Source organism: Lagenorhynchus albirostris, chromosome 13 (assembly GCF_949774975.1).
Source record: "Lagenorhynchus albirostris chromosome 13, mLagAlb1.1, whole genome shotgun sequence".
NCBI lineage: Eukaryota > Metazoa > Chordata > Mammalia > Artiodactyla > Delphinidae > Lagenorhynchus > Lagenorhynchus albirostris.
This window is the reverse complement of record NC_083107.1, coordinates 44456796-44480602: the sequence shown is the minus strand read 5'-3', so window position 1 is coordinate 44480602 and position 23807 is coordinate 44456796. Positions and strand designations below refer to the sequence as shown.

The following is a 23807-nucleotide window of genomic DNA, read 5'->3' as shown; positions in this document are numbered from 1 at the left end:
AGAATAAGTGCTTCTCCATCCTCACCCCACGTCTATTTCTAATGAAAAGTCTGTCTTATACTCTTTTTTTAAGATTCCCACTAAAAATATCGAAGGTCAGATGACACCCTACTATCCAGTGGGAATGGGAAATGGTACACCTTGTAGTTTGAAACAGAACCGGCCCAGATCAAGTACTGTGATGTACATATGTCATCCTGAATCTAAGCATGAAATTCTTTCAGTAGCTGAAGTTACAACTTGTGAATATGAAGTTGTCATTTTGACACCACTCTTGTGCAGTCATCCTAAATATAGGTAGGATGTGGATTTAATATTTTAAACATGAAATGCACACATGCTTTAAAGTGTCGTTTGCTTAGGTTTAATGCTTTGTTCTCACTGAATAGATTCAGAGCATCTCCTGTGAATGACATATTTTGCCAGTCACTACCAGGATCACCATTTAAACCCCTCACCCTGAGACAGTTGGAACAGCAGGAAGAAATACTGAGGGTGCCTTTTAGGAGAAATAAAGAGGTATGAGAATTATCTAACGGTATTTCTTTCAGTGCTTCCTTTTCCAAATTTCAGAGCATATATCAGTATTTTAATGATTTCTGTAGTATAGTAGTAGTCATTTATTTTCCTGACTCAAAATTGTCAATTCCAATTCTTTTGATTTTAATTCTTTTCCTTATTCTAATACTTCTCAGAAACTATTTTAGCATTCTCTTACACTCATGATTCCATAATTTTCTTTTTTATTAATTTGGCTGCATTGGGTCTTAGTTGCAGCACGCGGGATCTTCACTGCGGCTTGCGGGATCTTTCATTGCAGAGCATGGGCTTCTCTCTAGTTGTGGCACGTGGGCTCCAGAGCGCACGGGCTCAATAGTTGCGGTACATGGGCTCAGTATTTTGGCATGCAGGCTTTGTTATCCCATGGCATGTGGGATCTTAGTTCCCCAACCAGGGACTGAACCCATGTCCCCTGCATTGGAAGGCAGATTCTTAACCACTGGACCACCAAGAAAGTCCCCCATGATTCCATAGTATTTTAAAGTTTGCCATCCTGTTCATTTCAGTTAAGTTTAATTTTTAGCTAGTTAACTGGATTTACCAGCTAAGCCTCTTGAAAAAATAGACTGCAGCCCATCTCCTAATGCTTTATTTATTCTTCAGCTCATTGCTATTTATTATCAAACCATATTTCTATCATTCTTCTTAAACTGTTCTTATTAAGGTCAACAGCAATCTTTTGCTTCTAAATTTGCTGAACATATGCATAACTTGATCTTAGCTGAGCGTTAGAAGCTTGAACTTTTTCTCCTTTCTTTACTACAGGTCATTATCTCTGGTTCTCTCTGGTTCTGATCTCTTGTGTACTAGTTCTTTCTCTGATTCCTGCTCCTTAAAATGTTGAACTTCCCCTGGTTCTGTCCATAGCTGCTTTCTCTCCTTATTGTACATAGTCTCCTTAAGTAAGCTCATCCATGAGTTATAAATACACATCTGCAACACTGATCTTTCTCCTGAACTCAAATCACAATCAAATAATTAACATGTATTGAGTCTTTACAACTATTATCTAATCCTTACAATAGCGTATAAGATTTACTATTATCCACCTTAACAGGTTAAGGAACTGAGGTTCAGAGAGGGGAAGTGACAAGTGATGGGTTAGAGATTAGAATCAAAGTAGTCTGATTCTAGAACCTGTCCTCTTAACCACCTCTCTCTGCTGCTTCTCCCTTTTGATATGCTATCTTCCCTTTTCATCTGCATATTGGATGTATATACATTTTCAGTAATCTCAAACTTAACCATTTTTTTCTCTTTCACACTGACCCTTTTGTAGTCTTCCCCATTGCTTTCAAAGCAGTGTTCTCTACCCAGTTGTCCAAGTCAGAAACGTGAGTCATTTTTCTTACCCATCTCTTAATTCATCTCTAACTCTAATCATTTACTCAGTGCTATCAGTGTTATCCACTGACTGCTTTTCAACTCTGTCCTGTCATTAGTTCAGGACCCCATCATTTTCTAAGACCAGAAACTAATGTCCTCATGCATCTTCTTTCTAATTCCTCCCACACAGCTGATAAAATGTTCTTTCTGAAGTGAACATTTGATTATTTATTTAATCTTTTGGTAGTTAACATGATCTATACCTCAGGATAAAATCATTGCTCATACAATGATATTATCAAAGGAGAGTCAAGACCATTTGTGGGGACTTCCCTGGCAGTCCAGTGGTCAAGACTCCGCGCTGCCAATGCAGGGGGCACAGGTCAATCCCTGGTCAGGGAAGTAAGGTCTCACATGCCATGTGGCATGGCCAAAAGATTAAAAAAAAAAAAAGACCACTTGTGATCTACCTTCAGCTTCATCGCTCATCACCATTCCCTTGATCCCAGCTATTTTGAACAACTTAAGAGTTTCAGAAAAGTACCACATTCTTTCCAACCTCCTTGCCTTTGAATATACTGTTTTGCCTCTTCCTCTGTTGTCTTCTCCCCTCCCTCCCTATATCTGATGAACTAATAGAAGGTCAACACGTGTATGCTTGAAGATATGCTTCCAGTGTCACTTCCTTTGCAAATGAGCCATGACTTCTAATGGATTACCCACGGAAGAGATCAGTGTTTCCTGTTCTGTGGTCTTGTGTTTTATTCAGTCCTCCATTATAGCACTTTTATGGCTAAAATTTGTTCTTTTTCCTATGATTCTTCATTTAAACGGAGGGAAAATAAACTATGCTTTTGTTACTTGGGGTTTCCAGCTCCTTGCATGATACCTGGTATGCTGTTAGTACTTTATAGTGGGTTAATTAACAATTAACTGCAAAGCCTTCTTCTCCCCTTCCTCTTGGATACTTACTGCGAAAGTATTGCCAGACTCTTTGTGGATGTTGTGAACCCTGCCATTCTGAGAGGAGGAAAAATTTATCTTAAACTTAATCTGCATTTTATTTGAAGTGATGTATTGAAAGATTAGAGATGGAATTCAGTTCTCATCTTCTTCTTGATAGTAGTTTAAGTACTGACAGGTACTTAAAGTCAGCTTGATCAAAATGATTCACAAGTCCAACTTTAACTATTCTTCAAGGTAGAAGTACCAGTTTATTTTTCTTTAATTAATGTGTTTAATCTGCAAGTTGAGAAAAATTATTTTTAAAAAGCTACATATGGAGCGCTACCCACCACCAGTCCCTCCCATCAGGAAACTTGCACAAGCCTCATAGATAGCCACATCAACCAGAGGGCAGACAGCAGAAGCAAGAAGAACTACAGTCCTGCAGCTGGTGGAACAAAAACCACATTCACAGAAAGAGAGACAAGATGAAAAGGCAGAGGGCTATGTACCAGATGAAGGAACAAGATAAAGCCCCAGAAAAACAACTAAATGAAGTGGAGATAGGAAACCTTCCAGAAAAAGAATTCAGAATAATGATAGTGAAGATGATCCAGGACCTCGGAAAAAGAATGGAGGCAAAGATTGAGAAGATGCAAGAAATGTTTAACAAAGACCTAGAAGAATTAAACAACAAACAGAGATGAACAATACAATAACTGAAATAAAAACTACACTAGAAGCAATCAATAGCAGAATAACTGAGGCAGAAGAACGGATAAGTGACCTGGAAGACAGAATGGTGAAATTCACTGCTGCGGAACAGAGAAAACAAAAAAGAATGAAAATAAATGAAGACAGCCTAACAGACCTCTGGGACAACATTAAACGCAACAACATTTGCATTATAGGGGTCCCAGAAGGAGAAGAGAGAGAGAAAGGACCAGAGGAAATATTTAAAGAGATTATAGTTAAAAACTTCCCTAACATGGGAAAGGAAATAGCCACCCAAGTCCAGGAAGCGCAGGGAGTCCCATACAGGATAAACCCAAGGAGAAACACGCCGAGACACATAGTAATCAAATTGGCAAAAATTAAAGACAAAGAAAAATTACTGAAAGCAGCAAGGGAAAAACGACAAATAATATACAAGGGAACTCCCATAAGGTTAACAGCTGATTTCTCAGCAGAAACTCTACAAGCCAGAAGGGAGTGGCATGATATACTTAAAGTGATGAAAGGGAAGAACCTACAACCAAGATTACTCTACCCGGCAAGGATCTCATTCAGGTTCAGTGGAGGAATCAAAAGCTTTACAGACAAGCAAAAGCTAAGAGAAATCAGCACCACCAAACCAGCTTTACAACAACCGCTATAGGAACTTCTCTAAGTGGGAAACACAAGAGAAGAAAAGCACCTACAAAAACAAACCCAAAACAATTAAGAAAATGGTCATAGGAACATACATATCGATAATTACCTTAAACGTGAATGGATTAAATGCTCCAACCAAAAGACACAGGCTCATTGAATGGATACAAAAAGAAGACCCATATATATGCTGTCTACAAGGGACCCACTTCAGACCTAGGGACACATACAGACTGAAAGTGAGGGGATGGAAAAAGATATTCTGTGCAAATGGAAATCAAAAGAAAGCTGGAGCAGCAATACTCATATCACATAAAATAGATTTTAAAATAAAGAATGTTACAAGAGACAAGGAAGGACACTACATAATGATCAAGGGATCAATCCAAGAAGAAGATATAACAATTATAAATATATATGCACCCAACATAGCACCACAATACATAGGGCATCTGCTAACAGCTATAAAAGAGGAAATCAACAGTAACACAATAATAGTGGGGGACTTTAACACCTAACACCAATGGAAAGATCATCCAAAATGAAAATAAATAAGGAAGCAGAAGCTTTAAATGACACAATAGACCAGATAGATTTAATTGATATTTATAGGACATTCCATCCAAAATAGCAGATTACACTTTCTTCTCAAGTGTGCACGGAACATTCTACAGGACAGATCACATCTTGGGTCACAAATCAAGCCTCAGTAAATTTAAGAAAATTGAAATCATATCAAGCATGTTTTCTGACCACAACGCTATGAGATTACAAATGAATTACAGGGGAAAAAACGTAAAAAACACAAACACATGGAGGCTAAGCAATACCTTACTAAATAACCAAGAGATCACTGAAGAAACCAAAGAGGAAGTCAGAAAATTCCTAGAGAAAAATGACACTGAAAACACGACGATCCAAAACCTATGGGATGCAGCAAAAGCAGTTCTAAGAGGGAAGTTTATAGCTATACAAGCCTACCTCAAGAAACAAGAAAAACCTCAAAAAAATCTAACGTTACACCTAAAGGAACTAGAGAAAGAAGAACAAACAAAACCTAAAGTAAGCAGAAGGAAAGAAATCATAAAGATCAGAGCAGAAATAAATGAAATAGAAACAAAGAAAACAATAGCAAAGATCAATAAAACCAAAAGCTGGTTCTTTGAGAAGATGAACTTGATAAACCATTAGCCAGATTCAAGAAAAAGAGGGAGAGGATGCAAATCAATAAAATTAGAAATGAAAAAGGAGAAGTTTTAACAGACACAGCTGAAATACAAAGCATCCTAAGAGACTACTACAAGCAACTCTATGCCAATAAAATGGACAACCTGGAAGAAATGGACAAATTCTTAGAAAGGTATAAGCTTCTAAGACTGAACCAGGAAGAAACAGAAATATGAACAGACCAATCACAAGTAATGAAATTGAAACTGTGATTAAAAATCTTCCAACACACAACAGTCCAGGACCAGATTGCTTCACAGGTGAATTCTATCAAACATGTAGAGAAGAGCTAACACCCATCCTTCTCAAACTCTTCCAAAACATTGCAGAGGAAGGAACATTCCCAAACTCATTCTATGAGGCCACCATCACTCTGATACCAAAACCAGACAAAGATACTACAAAAAAAGAAAATTAGAGGCCAATATCACTGATGAATATAGATGCAAAAATCCTCAACAAATACTAGCAAACAGAATCCAACAACACATGAAAAGGATCATACACCATGATCAAGAGGGATTTATCCCAGGGATGCAAGGATTCTTCAATATACGCAAATCAATCAGTGTGATCCAAATGCCAATTTGTGATATTAACAAATTGAAGAAGAAAAACCATATGATCATCTCAATAGATACAGAAAAAGCTTTCGACAAAATTCAACACCCATTTATGATAAAAACTCTCCAGAAAGTGTGCAGAGAGGGAACCTACCTTAACATAATAAAGGCAATATACAACAAACCCACAGCAAACATCATTCTCAATGGTGAAAAACTGAAAGCATTTCCTCTAAGATCACGAACAAGACAAGGATGTCCACTCTCACCACTATTATTCAACATAGTTTTGGAAGTCCTAGCCACAGCAATCAGAGAAGAAAAAGAAATAAAAGGAATACAAATTGGAAAAGAAGAAGTATAACTGTCACTGTTTGCAGATGACATGATACTATATATAGAGAACCCTAAAGATGTTAGCAGAAAACTACTAGAGCTAATCAATGAATTTGGTAAAGTTACAGGACACAAAATTAATGCGCAGAAATCTCTTGGATTCCTATACACTAATGATGAAACATCTGGAAGAGAAATTAAGGAAACACTTGCATTTACCATTGCAACAAAAAGAGTAAAATACCTAGGGAGACAAAAGACCTGTGTGCAGAAAATTATAAGACACTGATGAAAGAAATTAAAAATGATATAAACAGATGGAGAGATATACCATGTTCTTGGATTGGAAGAATCAATATTGTGAAAATGACTATAGTACCCAAAGCAATCTACAGATTCAATGCAATCCCCATCAAATTACCAATGGCATATTTTACAGAACTAGAACAAAAAATCTTCAAATCTGTATGGAGACACAAAAGACCCCAATAGCCAAAGCAGTCTTACGGGAAAAAAACTGAGCTGGAGGAATCAGACTCCCTGACTTCAGACTATACTACAAAGCTACAGTAATCAAGACAATATGGTACTGGCACAGAAACAGGAACATAGATCAATGGAACAAGATGGAAAGCCCAGAGGTAAACCTATGCACCTATAGTGAACTAATCTATGACTATGACAAAGGAGGCAAAGATATACAATAGAGAAAAGACAGTCTCTTCCATACGTGGTGCTGGGAAAACTGGACGGCTACATGTAAAAGAATGAAATTAGAAAACTCCCTAACACCATACACAAAAATAAACTCAAAATGGATTAGAGACCTAAATGTAAGACCGGACACTGTAAAACTCTTAGAGGAAAACATAGGAAGAACACTCTTTGACATAAATCACAGCAAGATCTTTTTTGATCCACCTCCTAGAGTAATGGAAATAAAAACAAAAACAAATGAGACCTAATGAAACTTCAGAGCTTTTGCACAGCAAAGGAAACCATAAACAAGACAAAAAGACAACCCTCAGAATGGGAGAAAATATTTGCAAACGAATCAACGGGCAAAGGATTAATCTCCAAAATATATAAACAGCTCCTGCAGCTCAATATTAAAAAAACAAACAACCCAACCTAAAAATGGGCAGAAGACCTAAATAGACATTTCTCCAAAAAAGACATACAGATGGCCAAGAAGCACATGAAAAGCTGCTCAACATCACTAATTATTAGGGAAATGCAAATCTAAACTACAGTCACCTCATACCAGTTAGAATGGGCATCATCAGAAAATCTACAAGCAACAAATGCTGGAGAGGGTGTGGAGAAAAGGGAACCCTCTTGCACTGTTGGTGGGAATGTTAGTTGATACAGCCACTATGGAGAACAGTATGGAAGTTCCTTAAAAACTAAAAATAAAATTACCATATGATCCAGCAATCCCACTACTGGGCATATACCCAGAGAAAACCATAATTCAAAAAGACACATGCACCCCAATGTTCATTGCAGCACTATTTTCAATAGCCAGGTCATGGAAGCAACCTAAATGCCCATCGATAGACGAATGGATAAAGATGTGGTACATATATACAATGGAATATTACTCAGCCATAAAAAGGAACGATATTTGATCATTTGTTGAGACGCGGATGGATCTAGAGACTGTCATACAGAATGAAGTAAGTCAGAAAGAGAAAAATAAATATCGTATATTAACGCATATGTGTGGAACCTAGAAAAATGTTACAGATGAACTGGTTTGCAGGGCAGAAATAGAGACACAGATGTAGAGAACAAACATATGGACACCAAGAGGGGAAAGCGGCGGGGGGGAGTTGGGGGTGGTGGTGTGATGAATTGGGCGATTGGGATTGACATGTATACACTGATGAGTATAAAATTGATGACTAATAAGCACCTGCTGTATAAAACAAATTTTAAAAAAAAGAAAAAACAAAAAGAGCTACAGATGATGCGCTTCCCTGGTGTTGCAGTGGTTAAGAATCCGCCTGCCAGTGTGGGCGACACGGGTGTGAGCCCTGGTCTGGGAAGATCCCACATGCCATAGAGCAACTAAGCCCGTGTGCCACAACTACTGAGCCCTCTTGCCACAACTACTGAAGCTTGCACGCCTAGAGCCCATGCTCCGCAATAAGAGAAGCCACCGCAATGAGAAGCCCGCACACTGCAATGAATAGTAGCCCCCACTCAACACAACTAGAGAAAGCCCACGCACAGCAATGAAGACCCAATGCAGCCAAATAAATAAATTTATTAAAAATAAAGCCACTGATGATAATGCTTTCTAAATACTTAGCATCTTTAGAGTACATGAAAATCTTAGCTAATACTGTAGGATGAGTGATTACTTAAAACTGATCATCCTTCAGAATAATTTTTTAGAAACTTAGTTTATTACACATAACTTTAAAAATGTTGATATTTGGCATATGGTTTGCCTTTTAAGTGTGAATCAAGCTTTACCATAAAGGATTTTTTTTTCTTTTTTAAACACAATACATATATGGCTATTAGAATTTTGGTTTGATGTTCCACCTGTGTTATTACATTAAATTAATTTGGAAATTACTGGATTTATTAAAAATCTATTTTATGAATTTCCAAACCCTGCTACAAAAACTACTATCATCTTGCTTTTATTGGAGTAGTTTTCCTTAAAAATGAAAGTAGATGTTCTGTCCACAAGAAGGAATAATAAATTGTCATTCTTCTTTTCTTCCTACCTCTTCCCCTTTTCTCATCTGCAGGTTTCACTATGCGTTATTATTCTTTTGTTCACTAACCTTACTATAGGTCTCATATATTGTAAGTAATTACTTTAGTCTAGTGAACCTTAGCTCCTTATGAGTAGTAACTATGTCTGCTGCTTTTTTTTTTTTTTTTTTTTTTTTTGCTTTAGATGATCATTTTTATGGGTATCAGTGTCCCAGTGTCTTACGTGGTCAAGTACTACATTACAAAATACATCTTCTACTAGAAGATTTATAGCTGATTCACAAAGTTACTTAAAATTGATCTCAGGACTGTTACTGTTGTAATTGTTGAAGACCCCATAAGTTTGATGTAAGATTCTTGGGTAGAGCAAAAGAAAAAAACAGAAGAATAGGGTCGGTACTTCATTTTTAATACTCCATACTTAAAATACTGTCAGGAGCATAGTAGTAGACTCTGAATATAGAAAGAGTTATATGTAAAATTCAAGGTTCTTTCAAAAAACAAGAGGCCATCTTGCCAATCTTTGTTCTTAGTATTGGAGGAGAGAGAGGATAAGGTCATTGGTTTCCAGAGTAACCACCCAGTAAATCCTACAAGCTGAAAAAGAAGAAAAGGACCACAATTGGTCAATGGCAACTACAGCGGGTGAAAAAGGAGTCTATACATTTTACTGTTTAATTTTTTTAAATTATTTTATTCAGTTAGTTGGTACACCCACTTCTTCAGTTCTGGTCTGGATTCATTTCCTCTCTGCTTACTGTGTCACTCCCTTATGTTAGATTCACTTTGTCTGTGGCCTGGGTAATTGCAGCTCCTAACTTGACTCTCCACCTCCAGATCTGTTCTTACCATTCCTTCTTCCCTGCCCATGCTAAAGTAATTACTTAAAAATCTGATCATACCATATCTTTGCCTAAAACCTAAAAGATAATGTCCAAACTTCTTAGCATTACATAGTTTTCAATCTGTAGTGCCTGCTTCTCTCTGGTTTTAAATATCATACCATACCACACATCTTTGCTCTTACCTCTTCTTCAGGTTCACATGCATATGCACGCACACAAAACACATACACAGACATTCACGCAAGTCACAAATTATTAATGTTTCATGAATTAATCAAGGGCTTTCTCTTTGTGAAGTCTTCGTGTTTCAGTTCTTTGTCAAAGTCTACTTGAATCACCCCTACCTCTGTGAAACTGCTTTTCCCTCTACCCTTTCTTTATTAAACTGCAGTTTCCTCCAGGGCAACAACCAGGTCCTGCTACATTTGAGTAATTATAACTAATATTCATATTTGTCCCACTCAGCTCTTTATTAGCCTGCTTGTTATCCTTTCTTTACCCATAGTAATCACATTTCCAACACTAAATGTAGAAACACAAAATCTAACATGTAGCAAAGTACTTAATAAAAATATGAGACAAAATATGTGAAATGGAAATTATCCCTCTATGGGTCACCGTGCCCCTAACTGGTAAATGGAACTAACATTTGCCTAGAGCTTTCTCTATGCTATTAAGTGTTGCAAAATTCATTTTCTTAAAACACATTAAAAATGAGTGGACAGGGACTTACCTGGTGGTGCAGTGGTTAAGAATCCACCTGCCAATGCAGGGGACAGGGTTCAAGCCCTGGTCCAGGAAGATCCCACATGCCGTAGAGCAACTAAGACCACGTACCACAACTACTAAGGCCGTGCGCCTAGAGCCCGTGCTCCACAACAAGAGAAGCCACCATAATGAGAAGCCCGCGTGCCACAATGAAGAGTAGCCCCCGCTCGCCACAACTAGCGAAAGCCCACATGCAGCAACAAAGACCTGATGCAGCCAAAACTAAATTAATTAATTAAAAAAAAATGAGTGGACATTTTTTCCAAATTTTCTGAAGTTTAAAAATAATAATTTAAGTCATACTGAAAAAAATTGTGTGGCAAAGAAGCCCTTAAACATATGTTTATTTAATTTTAGGAAGATATGCAATCAACTAAGGAAGAGAGATTTCCAGCAATCCACAAACCCATTGCTGTTGGTTCTCAGCCAATGCTCACAGTTGGAACAACCCACATATCCAAACTGACAGATGACCAACTCATAAAAGAGTTCCTTAGTGGTTCCTACTGCTTTCACGGGGTGAGAAGTGAACCATCAGTTTAAGTATTTATTCTTACAGCTTTCACTTGTGTGTTATTTATCAAGGGGCATTAGTAGCACTGAAAAAGATTTTTTGTCTATAGAGAAATGGCAGGATTCTGGAAGCTTCCCAATGGACATTTTCTCTCTGCATCTAATTATAATCCAATGCATAGCCATTATATTCTCTTTACTCACAGGCTAAAACTTGATGTTTACTTGACAAAAATATATATACTTAAGTACTTCATATGTGATTCTGGCTAATTGCTGGAATGGGCATCAATGATTGTGTAGCCAACATTTTGGTTATGTAGCAATCACATTTAAAATTTGACCTAATATCTACAAAGGTTAAATTTTGCCCCTAAGAACTCCAGTGGGAAATACACTTATAAGTGGAATTTTCATTTTACTTTATTTTACCAGGGTGGTACAGCAATTATTCTCTAGTAATGTCTATTTTTTAAAGTTTATCAGTAATTTTTAATTTTGATTTTCAACCATATTATTGCTAGTACAGTTTTTTTTAATTATATGTATGTCAATCACTATCATGCGGCAGTATTGAGACAGACCCCAATGTGCCTTTCTCTGTACCATAACTTGATCTGTTTCCTTTCCTGTAGGGTGTTGGTTGGTGGAAATATGAATTCTGCTATGGCAAACATGTACATCAATACCATGAGGTATAGAACAGCGTTTATATCACTCTACCACTAGGCGGATTAAAGTTTCAAAAATCTTTTGTGGAAAAAAAAGGGGTGGGGGTTGGTGTTACTTTTAATTATAAGATGATTTTAATATGGAAATATTCATCAAAGTGTCTCTAAATTCTGGAAAATGGAAAACTTGGTGTCAGTTAAGACTAAGTCAATCATCTTAAGGTAACGTTATTTATTAACTACTCAGATTCTTGTATTACTGTTAGCCTGGAGGAATAATAAACTACAGTGACTAACCTCTTTAGCTTTGACCAAGAAATTAGTCATTGTTATAACTCATCGTTAAATTAAGTGAATGGTAAGATAGTATATCACTAGAGTTAGTAAAATAGGATAAATACAGCAGGTTTCTCAACTAAAAGAAGGTACCATATCATCTAAGCTTAAAATAAGTTTTAAGATTAAATGCACTGGCTCTTTATTCATAATTTCATAAATCAGTATTCTCCTACACTTGAGCCAAAGCTGCTTAAATTCTGAAATTCAAGCCCCAGTAGTTTTGTCATTGTTGTAGTTTGTTTAGTAAGGTAAACTACTAGACATGGAAAACAAACATGAATAAATATTGATCTGTTTTAAAAGGCTCTTTTTATTCCCCCAAATAAATAACAATGGGTAATTAGGAAATACTGTATTTGCCTTCTTGAGATGTTTTGAGCTGATCTTAAATTTCAAGATGGATCATAATGGGAAAGATCAACTCACTTTCCACAAGTAAATCACTCCGAATTTATGAGGTGTCTGTAAACTAGAACATTTTATTCTTCACTTAAGCCTGAGATATTCCATTTTACTATGCTTTCCATTTATTCTTGCTGCTTGGATGTTTTACTTAATTTTTTTATTAATACAAAAAAAAAGTGTCATCTAAGTACAGCCCAGATAATACCCAGTGGCTTTTTTTCATATAATTAAAGGAATATATGCCAGAAATATAGAATGAAAATAAAATTTTCCTCCACTGTTGTCCCATTTTTCAAAAGTAACAGCTGGGGCTTCCCTGGTGGCACAGTGCTTAATAATCTGCCTGCCAGTGCAGGGGACTCTGGTTCGAGCCCTTGTCCAGGAAGATCCTACGTGCCACAGAGCAACTAAGCCTGTGCACCACAGCTAATGAGCCTGAGCTCTAGAGCCTACAAGCCACAACTACTGAGCTGGCATGCCACAACTTCTGAAGCCCACGTGCCTAGAACCTGTGCTCCACAACAAAAGAAGCTACCACGGTGAGAAACCCGGGCACCACAACAAAGAGTAGCCACCACTCGCCGCAACTAGAGAAACCCCGTGTGCAGCAACAAAGACACAACACAGCCAAAAATAAAAACAAACTGAAGGAGAAAAACCATATGATCATCTCAATAGATGCAAAAAAAGCTTTCGACAAAATTCAACACCCATTTATGATAAAAACGCTTCAGAAAGTAGGCACAGAGGGAACTTACCTCAACATAATAAAGGCCATATATGACAAACCCACAGCCAACATCATTCTCAATGGTGAAAAATTGAAACCATTTCCACTAAGATCAGGAACAAGACAAGGTTGCCCACTCTCACCACTATTATTCAACATAGTTTTGGAAGGTTCAGCCACAGCAATCAGAGATGAAAAAGAAATAAAAGGAATCCACTTCAGAAAAGAAGTAAAACTGTCACTGTATGCAGATGACATGATACGATACATAGAGAATCCTAAAGATGCTACCAGAAAACTACTAGAGCTCATCAATGAATTTGGTAAAGTAGCAGGATACAACATTAATGTACGGAAATCTCTTGCATTCCTATACACTAATGATGAAAAATCTGAAAGAGAAATTAAGGAAACACTCCCATTTACCACTGCAATGAAAAGAGTAAAATACCTAGGGATAAATCTACCTAAGGAGACAAAAGACCTGTATGCAGAAAACTATAAGACACTGATGAAAGAAATTAAAGATGATACCAACAGATGGAGAGATATACCATGTTCTTGGATTGGAAGATCAACATTGTGGAAATGACTATACTACCCAAAGCAATCTACAGATTCAGTGCAATCCCTATCAAACTACCAATGGCATTTTTCACAGAACTAGAACAAAAATTTGACAATTTGTATGGAAACACAAAAGACTCTGAATAGCCAAAGCAATCTTGAGAAAGAAAAACAGAGCTGGAGGAATCAGGCTCCCTGACTTCAGACTATACTACAAAGCTACAGTAATCAAGACAATATGGTACTGGCACAAAAACAGAAATGTATCAGTGGAACAGGATAGAAAGCCTAGAGGTAAACCCACGTACCTATGGTCAACTAATCTATGACAAAGGAGGCAAGGATATACAATGCAGAAAAGACAGTTTCTTCATAAGTAGTGCTGGGAAAACTGGACAGCTACATGTAAAAAAATGAAATTAGAACACTCCCTAACACCATACACAAAAATAAACTCAAAATGGATTAGAGACCTAAATGTAAGACCGGACACTGTAAAACTCTTAGAGGAAAACAGGAAGAACACTCTTTGACATAAATCACAGCAAGATCTTTTTTGATCCACCTCCTAGAGTAATGGAAATAAAAACAAAAATAAACAAATGGGACCAAATGAAACTTCAAAGCTTTTGCACAGCAAAGGAAACCATAAACAAGACAAAAAGACAACCCTCAGAATGGGAGAAAATATTTGCAAACGAATCAACGGGCAAAGGATTAATCTCCAAAATATATAAACAGCTCCTGCAGCTCAATATTAAAAAAACAAACAACCCAACCTAAAAATGGGCAGAAGACCTAAATAGACATTTCTCCAAAAAAGACATACAGATGGCCAAGAAGCACATGAAAAGCTGCTCAACATCACTAATTATTAGAGAAATGCAAATCAAAACTACAATGAGGTATCACCTCACACCAGTTAGAATGGGCACCATCACAAAATCTAAAAACAATAAATGCTGGAGAGGGTGTGGAGAAAAGGGAACCCTCTTGCACTGTTGGTGGGAATATAAATTGATACAGCCACTATGGAGAACAGTATGGAGGTTCCTTAAAAAGCTAAGAATTACCATATGATCCAGCAATCCCACTACTGGGCATATACCCAGAGAAAACCATAATTCAAAAAGACACATGCACCCCAATGTTCATTGCAGCACTATGTAGAATAACCAGGTCATGGAAGCAACCTAAGTGCCCACCTACAGACGAATGGATAAAGAAGATGTGGTACATATATACAATGGAATATTACTCAGCCATAAAAAGGAACGAAATTGCGTCATTTGTAGAGACGTGGATGGATCTAGAGACTGTCATACAGAGTGAAGTAAGTCAGAAAGAGAAAAGTATCGTATATTAACGCATATATGTGGGACCTAGAAAAATGTTACAGATGAACTGGTTTGCAGGGCAGAAATTGAGACACAGATGTATAGAACAAATTTATGGACACCAAGGGGGTAAAGTGGCAGGGGTGGTGGTGATGAATTGGGCTATTGGGATTGACATGTATACACTCTTGTGTATAAAATGGATGACTAATAAGGACCTGCTGCATAAAAAAATAAAATTCAAAAAAGAAAAAAAAAGGAGCAGCTGATTCGGGGACTCTGACTCACTCAGGCCGGGGGGAGGGAGGGGGTTCAGAAAATAAATAAATAAGTAATAATAAATTTTAAAAAATAAATAAATTTTTTAAAAAAGTAACAGCTGTTAACTTTTTCTTAGCTAACCCACCAGAAGGGAACAAAATGCCTATATGTAAATGTTGATATAACCCTTTTATTTATACAAAAGGGATATACTAAATGCACTGCTCAGCACTTTTTCTTTTCACCTAGTATCTTGGAGATCTTTCCATGCCAGCAACAACTGATCTTATTTTTTTCAGCAGGTTCAGAGGATTATGTCTCTACCCACAGTATATTTAGCCAGACGTGTATTGATGAGCCTTTGAGTTGTTTCCAGTTTTTGCTGTGACAGCATCTTAGTGAGCATTTTTAAATAGTTGTGTTTGTGAACTTTTGCAAGTATATTCATAGGGCACATTTCTAGAAATGTACTTGCTAGGTCAAAATGTATGCATACTGAATAATTGCTTTCCAAAGGGTTGGACCAGTTTACATTTCCATTAACAATGGCTGTTTTCGTATACACTTGCGAACACTAGGTTTTATCAAACTTATTTTAGTCAAGGTCATGTAACCTAGAACTTTTTTTTTCTTTTTCTTTTTGTTTAAATTTATTTGGTTGCGCCGGGTTTTAGTTGCAGCATGCGGGATCTTCATTGCTGCATGTGGGATCTTTAGTTGCAGGCTGCGGGCTCTTAGTTGTTGCATGTGGGATCTAGTTCCCTGACCAGGGGTCGAACAGGGGCCCCCTGCATTGGGAGCACTTGACTACTGGACCACCAGGGAAGTCCCTAGAACTTCTTGAAGAACTCTGGTAGGAGTTTTGGGAGACAGAAAAATAATAGTAGCTAACAAATATAGTGCTTACTGTATACCAGGCATTGTTCTAAGTACTTTACAAATATCAACTCATTTAATGCTCGTAACAGTTGTAAGAGAGGAAACTGAAGCAAAGATTTAGTAACTTGCCTAAAATCACATAGGTAGTAAATGGTGAAACTAAAATTCAAACCCAGGCACTCTTGTTCCATATCCAACCTCTTGATTCACTGTGCAGCTCTAATCCCTGTCTCTCTAGAAATTTACAGTGTAGTTGCTAAAAGAATGTTTAATGGCTCTCCCACTAGGCAATAAGCTCCACTGTAGCAGTGGCTGTGGCTGTTTCCTTTGCCTCTAAGTGTTTTTAGTTCTACTAATCATATGTATACTCGTGCCCAGCATGGTCCCTGGCATAAAATATAAAGAAGAAAAGGAAGGAAAAGGAACGGAAGGAAAATGAGAGAGAAGGAAGTCCACATACAGGACAATATATAGTGCATCGTGTCAAATGAGTAGTGTGAAAACTAGTATAACTTGAAGGTTTGCATTTTAAAGAGTAGCATGAAGATAGGTTCAGTGTGGCTACAGGGTAAGAGATAGAGGCCAAATATTTAAGTAAGAATCACAGTAGTATGTGGTTATATTATCTAGGTATGAGAGATTAAACTCTTAGTTGGGGGTGAGATGTTGGCAATGGACATGTAGAGAAAGAGTGAAGCCAAGAACATTTCCAGGAAAATAATTGACAGGACTGATAAATGTAGGAGAGAAAGGAAATAGAAGAGTCAAAAATAACTACATCAGGGGCTTCTCTGGTGGCACAGTGGTTGAGAGTCCGCCTGCCGATGCAGGGGATACGGGTTCGTGCCCTGGTCTGGGAAGATCCCACATGCCGCGGAGCGGCTGGGCCCGTGAGCCATGGCCGCTGAGCCTGCGCGACCGGAGCCTGTGCTCCGCGACGGGAGAGGCCACAACAGTGACAGGCCCGCGTACCGCAAAAACAAACAAACAAACAAAAAACGACATCAGGACCTAACCTGACTAGAAAGTACTAGTTTCATAATTCAGAGAAACAAGGAGTAAAGAATAATGAGCTCAAATTTCTACTAATTGAGAAGTTTGACTAACATTATCACGTCTAAACATAGATATCCAGTGTGCAGATGAGGATAAGATCTGTAGCTTGTAAGCCATCAGCATAAATGTCATCTTGATGTCAAGCATGCATTGTCACAAATATGTTTTTATATATTAGGACAAGGATAGTGGGAAAATCTCTGTGGTTGTGGGGACATGGAACCAAGAAGAACATATTGAATGGGCTAAGAAGAATACTGCTAGAGCCTATCACCTTCAAGACGATGGTACCCAGACAGTCAGGTAAATATTAACTTTATTTGCCTTTAGATCTTAGAATATTTAAAACTCAGGATATTGAAAAACATAAATTTAAAGTAAAACATCTGGTCAGCTTTTCTCAGGGACATTTTTTAAGTTAGTTTTCTTTTCTAGAGGGAACAACATAGTGTAATAGTTAAGAGCACAGTTTCTGAAGTCAGATACCCTGTATTCAAATACTGGCGATTCACTTACTACCTTGGGCAAATTATGTAATCTTCGTAAGCCTCACTTTTCTTGTCTAGTAGTATTTGCCTCAGAGAATTGTCTAGTAGTATTTGCCTCAGAGAATTGTTATGACATTTAAATGAGGTAATTCATGTAAAGTGTAGTGCCTGGCAATTGTATGAAATAAACTTTGGCTGCTGCCTTTGACAGTGGTGGTGGTGTATAGTAATGAGAGTGGTGGTGGTGCTAGTAACACTGGTACAATTCCAGGTATTAGGTCTAAGGCTGTTATAAACATTTGCCCCCTTCATGTGTAATCGCTACCACTTTAAGTTACTTAACTCTATTTAAATATACTCCAGCATTTCCCTTTGTTACTTAAAGTGGGGTAATGGTTGAAAATTGTTAAACAATGGTTTTTTGAAGAACTACCTCACATCTCTTTTGGGCTATTAGGTTTATCTTGTTATAGCAGAAGTAAATTAATCTCTTCTTTCCCAAGAATAACTAAACTTTAGCTTTTCTTATAGTCCATTACCCAGTGAATTTTAAATTATTCATTCTTTTTCCTTCTCAGATGTTAACTTTGTCCTTCCTAGCATAGATGGTATTGAGAGAGTCTGTTTTCAGAATGTGCCGACTTATTGGACTGACCAAAATCAAAATTAGCAAAATTAAGAGATAGGTATTTAAGTATTAATATACTAAACGGATCAGTTTTTTAAATGTTTATATGTTTCAAGTGAAAATAGCTCATGGTATCATGTGCAACAAATATTGAAGCATAGGAGTGTGAGGCTAGCAAAATTAAAACTTGTCTTTGGTTCCTGCTCTTTGGAATTTATAGCTTAGCTTAGGCTTTACCTTTGTATACCTGCATTACAGTATTTTAATGAGTGGAGCTGAATGGAGGATGGGAAGACAGGGAAACTGTTCCACAAAGGAAACAATATACAGGGCTGGGGAAATGGTTAGCTTTAAAAGAAAACTTTTAAAAGCAATTTAACCTTAACTATTTGTATACAAATAAATTATGTGCAAGTTAAAGATCATTCTTATTAATTAAACCACTAAGAGGTATCTCAACTTTGTATTATTTATAGAAGCTGAAAGACTTTCTTTGTGACATAACCTTAAAAATATGTATTTTTAAGGAGTATTTTATAGTCAGATTTTTTTTTTAACTAATGCAAAACTGATCCCTGTAACCATCTTCTCACCCTACCCATTACAATTACTCTGAATGAGTGAAGTTTTAGTTTAATAAAGCTTGTGTGTTTTTCTGATTCAGGATGGTGTCACATTTTTATGGGAATGGAGATATTTGTGATATAACTGACAAACCAAGACAGGTGACTGTAAAACTAAAGTAAGTTAGACCATCAAATCATGCTTTATGCCTTTCTCTTTAGTCTGCTTCCTATGGACAAAAGATTATATAAATATATAATTATGGATAATTATATTTATTCATAATAATTTATGGATTTGTCATAAAATACTGTTTTATTATAAAATAGTAAAATCATAATTGTTATTTATTTATAAGTTATTATCAAATTATTTCAATTATTTATTAAATTATACAGAACCACTTACAAGGCATTTTTATCCTTGAGAGGAAAACAATTTAAAATAATTTTGTATCGTTTGGACAGTGCCTTAAAGTACTCTCTGTTTTAGGTGTAAAGAATCAGATTCTCCTCATGCTGTTACTGTATATATGCTAGAGCCTCACTCCTGTCAGTATATCCTTGGGGTAAGTGAAAAACTGATACTCAGGAATTCAGTTTGGGGCCACATTTTAATTTTTAGCATTAAGTCTAGAAAGGACCTTCGGTAGTATCCAAAGTTTAATATAGCCTTCATACTACTTGTAAAAATTGACATTTTTTAATTGAGGTATAATTTACATAAAGTAAAATGCAAAGTTCTTAAGTGTTGAGTCTGATGGGTTTTGACAGTTTTATATACCCATTTAACTATTACCCAAAACAAGGTATCTATCACTGCAGAAAATTTTCTTATACCCCTTTCCTGTCAATACCCCTCAATTCCCAAAGATACTCCTTTCTATTTTCTGATACCATAGATCAGTTTTACCTCTTTTTTGATTCCATATGAATGGGATCATATAGTCTATAATGTTTTATGCCTGGCCTCTTTGACAAAGCATGTCTTTTAGACTCAGCCTTTGTTTTCATCATTTTACTCCTGCCAGCAATATATGAGAGCCCAATTGCTCCACATCCTTACCAATATTTGGTGTTGTCAGTCTTTTTTATTTTAGCCATTTTAGTGATTTTAATTTGCATTTCCCATATGAAAAGTGTTGTTGAAACCTTTTCATGTGATTATTCATCTGTATACCTTCTTTGGTGAAGTGTCTGGCCAAGTCTTTTTAAAGAAAAAATTATTCTGATACAAAAACAGTAAGGAAGACTTTATTCAGGACTGTTGCCACAAGTGTCAAGACTATCATAATAGGGGAGAGAGAGTCAGCTCATCTCCAAATACAGCAAAGACAGCCAGGGATACATAGTCAACAAGCAGAAATGGGGTGTTGGGGAGTAGTCATGGTATGGCAAATTACTAAAAGGAGACATCGGGGGTAGGGGATTCTTGCTAAACTGACTTAACAGAATTACAGCTCATCTCCAAATACAGCAAAGACAGCCAGGGATACATAGTCAACAAGCAGAAATGGGGTGTTGGGGAGTAGTCATTGTATGGCAAATTACTAAAAGGAGACATCGGGGGTAGGGGATTCTTGCTAAACTGACTTAACAGAATTATTGCTGAAGGCTGGCCAGGAAGATCAGATATCAAAAGTGAGAGAGGAGGAATTTGATCAGATATGGAGGGTGATTAGATATTCAGAGTGAGGGATTCTCTCTAAACTGACTTATCAGAATTACTGCTGCAACTGGACTTGGCAGGCCCAGGAACAAAAAGAGGCCTAGTCAAAATGAGGGCTCAGGGGAGCCTTACTATTTGGTCAAGGAGAGAGTCTTTCTCAGTCTTTTACCCATTTTTGTTGGTGTTGTCTGTCTTATTATTATTTATTTCTAGGAGTTCAAATATATAATGGACATGAGTTTTTTTCTATTTTAATTGCAGATTTTTCCCCTGATGTCTTGACTATTCTTTTTTCTTACTGTCTTTTGATGAGCAAAAGTTTATTTGATGAAGTTCATTTTATCAATTTTTTTCCCATTTTATTGCTAATGATTTTTTTGTTTTAAGAAATTTTGCCACCCCAAAGTCATGAAGGTATTATCTTCTACTTCCTTCTAGAAATATGGTTCTACCTTTGGTTATGCGATGCGTAAGGGTGGTTTTCCTTGTTATTTATCCTGGTTGGAGTTCACTGAGCTTCTCAGGTTTGTGGGTTGATATAATTCATTAGGTTTGGAAAAATTTTGGCCATCATCTTTTCAAAGATTTCTTCTGCCCCACCTTTTTTCTATTTCTGGGACTCTGATTAAACATGTTAGTTTGAAGTTGTCCCCAAATCTCAGGCCCTTTATTTTATTCTTACCTTCTTTGTTTCAATTTAGGTCATGTCATTTCTATTGAATTGTCTTCAAGTTCATTGATTCTTTCCTCTGCTGTGTCCTGTCCACCTCTTTGAATGAATTTGTATCTGATGTATTTTTCATTTCTAATATTTCCATTTGGTTCTTTTTTATGGCTTCATTTCTGCTAAAATCCCCCATCTATTCACACATGTTGTCTACCTTTTCCACTATTTCCTTCATTATATTTATTATAGTTATCTTAAATCTGATCATTTTAACACCTGGCCCATTTTTGGATTGTATTTTTTTTTTACCTTTTCCTGAATTGTACAACTTATTATGTTGCCATATTCTGCTACTTTTTTGTTATATAAGACCTAGCTATGTATTTCTCTCTCATTCTTGTCCTTTACTTCTTTTCTCATCTCTTTTACTTAAAGATAAAAATACCTTCTCTACCTATCTGGTATTTTATTTGGATGACTAAATGTTTTCTAAAAAGCTCAATTTGTAGAAATAACATTGTATGGTTTATCCAAAACAAGGACTCGTATACATTTATCAAATTTATAGGTATTCATTCAGCAGAAAAATACTGAATAAAGTATTCAGCTTAGCAGGTTTTTAATGGTTTTATTGTTGTTGTTCTTTAGGTTGAATCTCCAGTGATCTGTAAAATCTTAGATACAGCAGACGAAAATGGACTTCTTTCTCTCCCCAACTAAAGGGTAACAAAGTTCAGGGGAAAAAAAAGATCATTGGAAGTCATGATGATTTGTCTGACCATATGTCCCATTATAGAGCTCTCAGTCATTGGACTGCATCTAAAGGATTGTATAAAAGGACTCTCAACCACTTTGTGAATATGTATGTGTACATAAGAGGTTATTGATAAACTTCTAAGGCAGACGTTTTGTTTCACCTTTTTCATTTTTGTTGTGTCTTATGAACTGATTGTGTGTTTTTCTTTGCTTGGATAATGTGATTCCAAAATAAATCCTGTCCAAGCAATTTAGAGTCCATCCTAATGAAATGTCATAATCATTGTACCTATTGAAAGTTTTTAAATAATAGATTTATTATGTAAATTATAGTATATACACTAGCTAATAAAGTAAGGATAATGAAGAAAGAAATTGACAGGAGGTTGTTTAAATGAGAGACTGTGTTAAATATGTAATTTCTAGTGCCTGAAATCCTTTCAACAAATTTCTATTTAGCAACCGCTCTCTACCAGGTATTAAACTAGAAACTGGACACACAGTAAAGCCTCACATATAAGTTTTCTTCTCCTCTGTTAATCTCAAGAAACTCTTATTTACAATAGATTGCTTCTCTCTCAGAACTTTTATCTGTTTCTTTCTCCTTGATATGAGTGTGTTTCCCCAAAAAATATGTACCTGGTATAGACAGTCGGTGATTCTTCTCTTTCGATTTAGAATGATTTATCTTAACAAAACACACTGTGCTGGCTATCCTTTGTACTTGCCTACTATATACTACAGATTTTAGTTCCGGACAGTTTTATAGCACAATATTTATTTTAAAGTGAATAAAATGTCCACAAGCAGTGTTGTCATGTAGTCAATGGCACATTATACAGTTTCTTTATTTTCTCCATTACTCTGTTTCACACATCATCCTGTTGTATTTTGGACATACATGTCTAAATAAGGGCAGAAGAGTACCCATAAGATACTTTCCTTTTCCTCCTTCTCAGCAGTTCTGGTCAAAGATATTTTAGTTTGAGAAAAGGTTAATATAATTGACTATTGGAAGGCTATCTATAGATTTTAGTAGGAAGCAGCACATGTAGAAATAGCATGCACTTCGAATTCGAACCGAAATCCAGATACTCTCTTTAACGTACTAGCTGTGTGATCCTAGACAGCAGTTAACCACTTCGAGCCTCACTTCCTCTATTGTAGAGAGACTACTTATTACTTCATAAGGTGGTTGTATCAGTGCATTAATTTTCTCTGTATATAAAAAGCCTAGCAAGTTCCCAATAAGTGTTAGTTTATTTCCTAATATCTCCCTTGTCTCCTATTAACATAATAAGATCAGAGACCAAAGCCATTAAAATTTAATTCTTTAATAAAGTATAGAATTATATTTACTATATCAATTAATTAAGACAAACAGGTTTACTTTCACATTTAGATTATAGGTATAGGAGAGGAGAGAGAACTGTGAAAGCTTAGTGCCAAAAAAATACTTGGGGAATATTTAGGCCAAACTCTTTCTTTTGTAAGAGAGGGGGGAAAAATCTGAAAAACTGTATTAGAATAGTTTACTACAGAAGATTCTTAAAAATAGAAGTCATAATAAAAACTAAGTCAGCCTTCTGTCTTGGCTAAC

The 23807-nt window shown here is 36.4% G+C and overlaps 1 protein-coding gene across 5 annotated transcripts in view; it reads left to right on the top strand.

Annotated features, from left to right (window-relative positions):
• ERLEC1 (endoplasmic reticulum lectin 1) overlaps positions 1 to 23021 on the top strand; it is a 34300-nt gene extending 11279 nt beyond the window's left edge. For 2 of the 5 annotated variants that reach the window (XM_060169970.1, XM_060169968.1), the window contains 9 exons: positions 74 to 297; positions 390 to 519; positions 11036 to 11197; positions 11827 to 11886; positions 17615 to 17739; positions 19217 to 19294; positions 19609 to 19684; positions 21223 to 21308; positions 22100 to 23021. In XM_060169970.1, the coding sequence (XP_060025953.1) occupies positions 74 to 297; positions 390 to 519; positions 11036 to 11197; positions 11827 to 11886; positions 17615 to 17739; positions 19217 to 19294; positions 19609 to 19684; positions 21223 to 21308; positions 22100 to 22115 (957 nt within the window). In that variant the 3' untranslated portion in view covers positions 22116 to 23021. Of the gene's footprint in view, positions 1 to 73; positions 298 to 389; positions 520 to 11035; positions 11198 to 11826; positions 11887 to 17614; positions 17740 to 19216; positions 19295 to 19608; positions 19685 to 21045; positions 21199 to 21222; positions 21309 to 22099 lie in introns of all 5 variants that reach the window. The other 3 variants (XR_009544240.1, XM_060169969.1, XM_060169971.1) reach the window with 3 other exon arrangements.
• The last annotated feature ends 786 nt before the right edge of the window (positions 23022 to 23807 follow it).